We start from the raw sequence: 2,886 nt of genomic DNA, 5'->3' as shown, positions 1-2,886 counted from the left end.
TCAAGAACTAGTAATATAAAAAATAACTAAATTAAGCAACAACATACATAATAGATTACACTTACATGTCGGATTAGACAATTTGACCTATTGTGTCCTTCTTGCGGACAAATCAAGCATTTCATTATCCTTCCCACCCTTGACATCTTTTTCTTTGGCCTTTCACCTTCTTTTATTCTCCTCTCATTATTTGGTCATCAAGCAGATCTCTTTACATGTGGAGGTAAGACAACCTCCACATTTCCTTTAGGCTAGAACATTGGGCCCCTGACAAGACAAAGTAGTTGTTCATAAGCCTTAAGGTATTTAGACTTTTAAAACAATATACCAAATACATTGTAGGGTCCTGACCCTCATAATAGATAGCATTGATGGCATGCTGGCATGGCACTCCACTTATGTCCCAAGCTCGGCAAGCACATGTCCCATGCTGCAAAGATACTGTGTAACTCTCCCTTACCAACTTTTCAAGATCTTCCCAGAATACTTCATACAAATAGGCCCCATTCAAATCCACTTCCCATTTTGTTGCCAGGCCCATAGACTTCTCTAATTTCCTGAGTATACGAGTGCCACACTCAGTAGTCCACTTCATGCCATATTCCTTTTTCTGAACCAATCACCTCATGACATAAAGTCTAATATCCTCAAGCATGCTAATGACTGCTTTGCATCTTACTCCTATAATTACTCCATTAAAGGTCTTACACATATTGTTTTCAATAACATAGCATTTGGAGAAATCGGAGAAGAATGCTTGACAACAATGCATGGCATCCCAGTTTTGAATCAAGTGATTGTATGCAACCTCCTTCATGGCGCATAGAAGTTCCATTTGCTTTTTGAACTCTGGCTGGTTTGGGGATCTAGCACAGTGCCAAAATTTGGACTTTAAGTCTTCATCTCTGAACTTCTTCCCCTACATCATGTAGATGTGTTGTGCACACATTTGTTGTTCAATGAATGGAAGAAGCTAATTGGTAGCACTTAAAAAACCCTACAACAAAAAAATAAATATGGTAAATAGTGAGAAGATATACACTGAAGATTAATTGTGGACATTCAACATACTATTCTGAATGCTCATGCACATATGGCAGCTTATGCATTAGTTTTAAGTTGAAATTTATGATCTTCATGGTGGAAAAGAATGCTGAGATAATTTGCAACATGTGTTTATTTATTTCAATGTAAAAACTAAATGTTAAATTCATGCAAAAGATACATAACATACATACAGTACATAACATTTAATAGTCTTATTTACTAATTTAATAAAAAAAATACCTTTCGCATGTTGTTGATGATGATCCATCCCATTCCATCTTCGATGCCAAGATTAGCACATAAGAGCTCTAAGAACCATTTCCAATTGTCTTTGTTTTCGACACCACTAACCACTGCCCATGCAGGAGGGAACATTTGGTTGTTCCTCTCTTGGCCCACAGCAACCAAAAGTTGTCCTTTCACTAACCCCTTCAAGAAACAACCATCCAATCCAAATATACATCTATAACCTTTTAAAAAATTATTCTTCAATGCCTTAAAGCATATATACATTCGATGAAAAACTACTACCTCATCTGGTGCAAACCTCTCCACCTCTATTTTAATTATTGACCTTTCATTTCTCAGTAAAAGCTCATCAGCATACTGTCTTAATCTGTTGAACTCTTCTACATAATTATCTTGCACTTCTTTCATCATTGATAACTTGACTCTTCTAGCCTTTGTCAGACCAATTGCCACACCTAGTTGTTTTCTCACCAACACTATGATTTGTCTTATCCTTAGGTATGGCATCATGATAATATCATCTTTTAACTTATTAGCCAAAACCCTTGCTGTCACTTTCTTATTCTTAATTATAGGCAGATAATTGTGTGTTCCGAGATAGGTTTTCACTCTAAAGAAGTTATCAATCTCATGTTTTAAAGCTAGTATCTCCCCCTCACATCTAATTCTATCACATTTTAGCTCTAACTCTAACCTTGTCATTTTTTTTTAAAATGAAAAAAAACCACTTAGTCATACTATACTAAAAAAAAAACAGCTTTGAAATGTCATGGGTCCTTGAAAGATTGACCCATAAAGAAGTCTGATATCTATTGATCGGAAGTACAAAACGGTCCCCTTGACTTGACCTTTTGAGCCACATCAGCTTCAGACCTAGAGCTTGTAGAAATGTAACTCCCTAGGTCACTAGAGTCAATATAATCACTATGATGTTTTGTTGTTGATGGTCCAATCGTCGAGACTCCATCATCTCCAACAGCTTCATACTAGCCTCCAACAGCATCGGAAAGGCCACCAAAAGCTTGAAATTAGCCTTCACCAAGTTTAGATGGGCTACTAGCAGCTTTAAGTTGGCCTCCAACAACTTCAGATGGGTTGCCAGTAACTTGAAATGGGCATTGAGCAGCTTCAGATGAGCCACCTGTAGCGTTAAATTGGAATTTAGTACCTTTTGATAGATCTGCAGCTGTTCATTCAGATGGCCCTTCCTCATCTAATTCCTTTGATGCAATAGCCAGCAACCTATCTTTGCTTGCATTAAATTCTCTAATTTTCTCCCTAGCCATTGCCAACTCATCATCCCCTTCATGACTTAACCATGTTGTATCAAAATAATCTTCATTTAAACCTTCTTCATCTTCGTTTAAACGTTTTTCATTTCCAACATCATTATCTAATGATAAAAACTCGACATCCTCATTGACTAATTCAAGCATCGGAGTACGATGTTGAGTATTCTTCCTATGCTCAACATAAACAGCAAGAAGACCTTTCTCCTTAAGCAATTCGCACAAACTATTCACACTTTGATCATCTAAAATTACTCTTAAAGCAGTCCCATCTTTATAATATAAGCCTTTAATCAATCCT

At 36.7% G+C, this 2,886-nt stretch overlaps 1 protein-coding gene across 1 annotated transcript in view; it reads right to left on the bottom strand.

Moving 5' to 3' along the window:
* The window catches only part of LOC149526292 (uncharacterized), a 2,222-nt gene extending 224 nt beyond the window's left edge, over window positions 1–1,998 (bottom strand). The window contains exons 1-4 of the mRNA XM_089785583.1: window positions 1,579–1,998; window positions 1,288–1,476; window positions 692–919; window positions 352–610 (exon numbers count right to left, since the gene is read on the bottom strand). Of these exons, the coding sequence (XP_089641709.1) occupies window positions 352–610; window positions 692–919; window positions 1,288–1,476; window positions 1,579–1,998 (1,096 nt within the window). The remainder of the gene's footprint in view (window positions 1–351; window positions 611–691; window positions 920–1,287; window positions 1,477–1,578) is intronic.
* Between the last annotated feature and the right edge of the window lie 888 nt (window positions 1,999–2,886).

The sequence above is a fragment of the Theobroma umbraticum genome, unplaced genomic scaffold (genome assembly GCF_002168275.2).
Source record: "Theobroma umbraticum cultivar Fairchild unplaced genomic scaffold, ASM216827v3 scaffold_39.0, whole genome shotgun sequence".
NCBI classification, from domain to species: Eukaryota; Viridiplantae; Streptophyta; class Magnoliopsida; order Malvales; family Malvaceae; genus Theobroma; species Theobroma umbraticum.
This window is presented reverse-complemented; position numbering and strand designations above follow the sequence as displayed.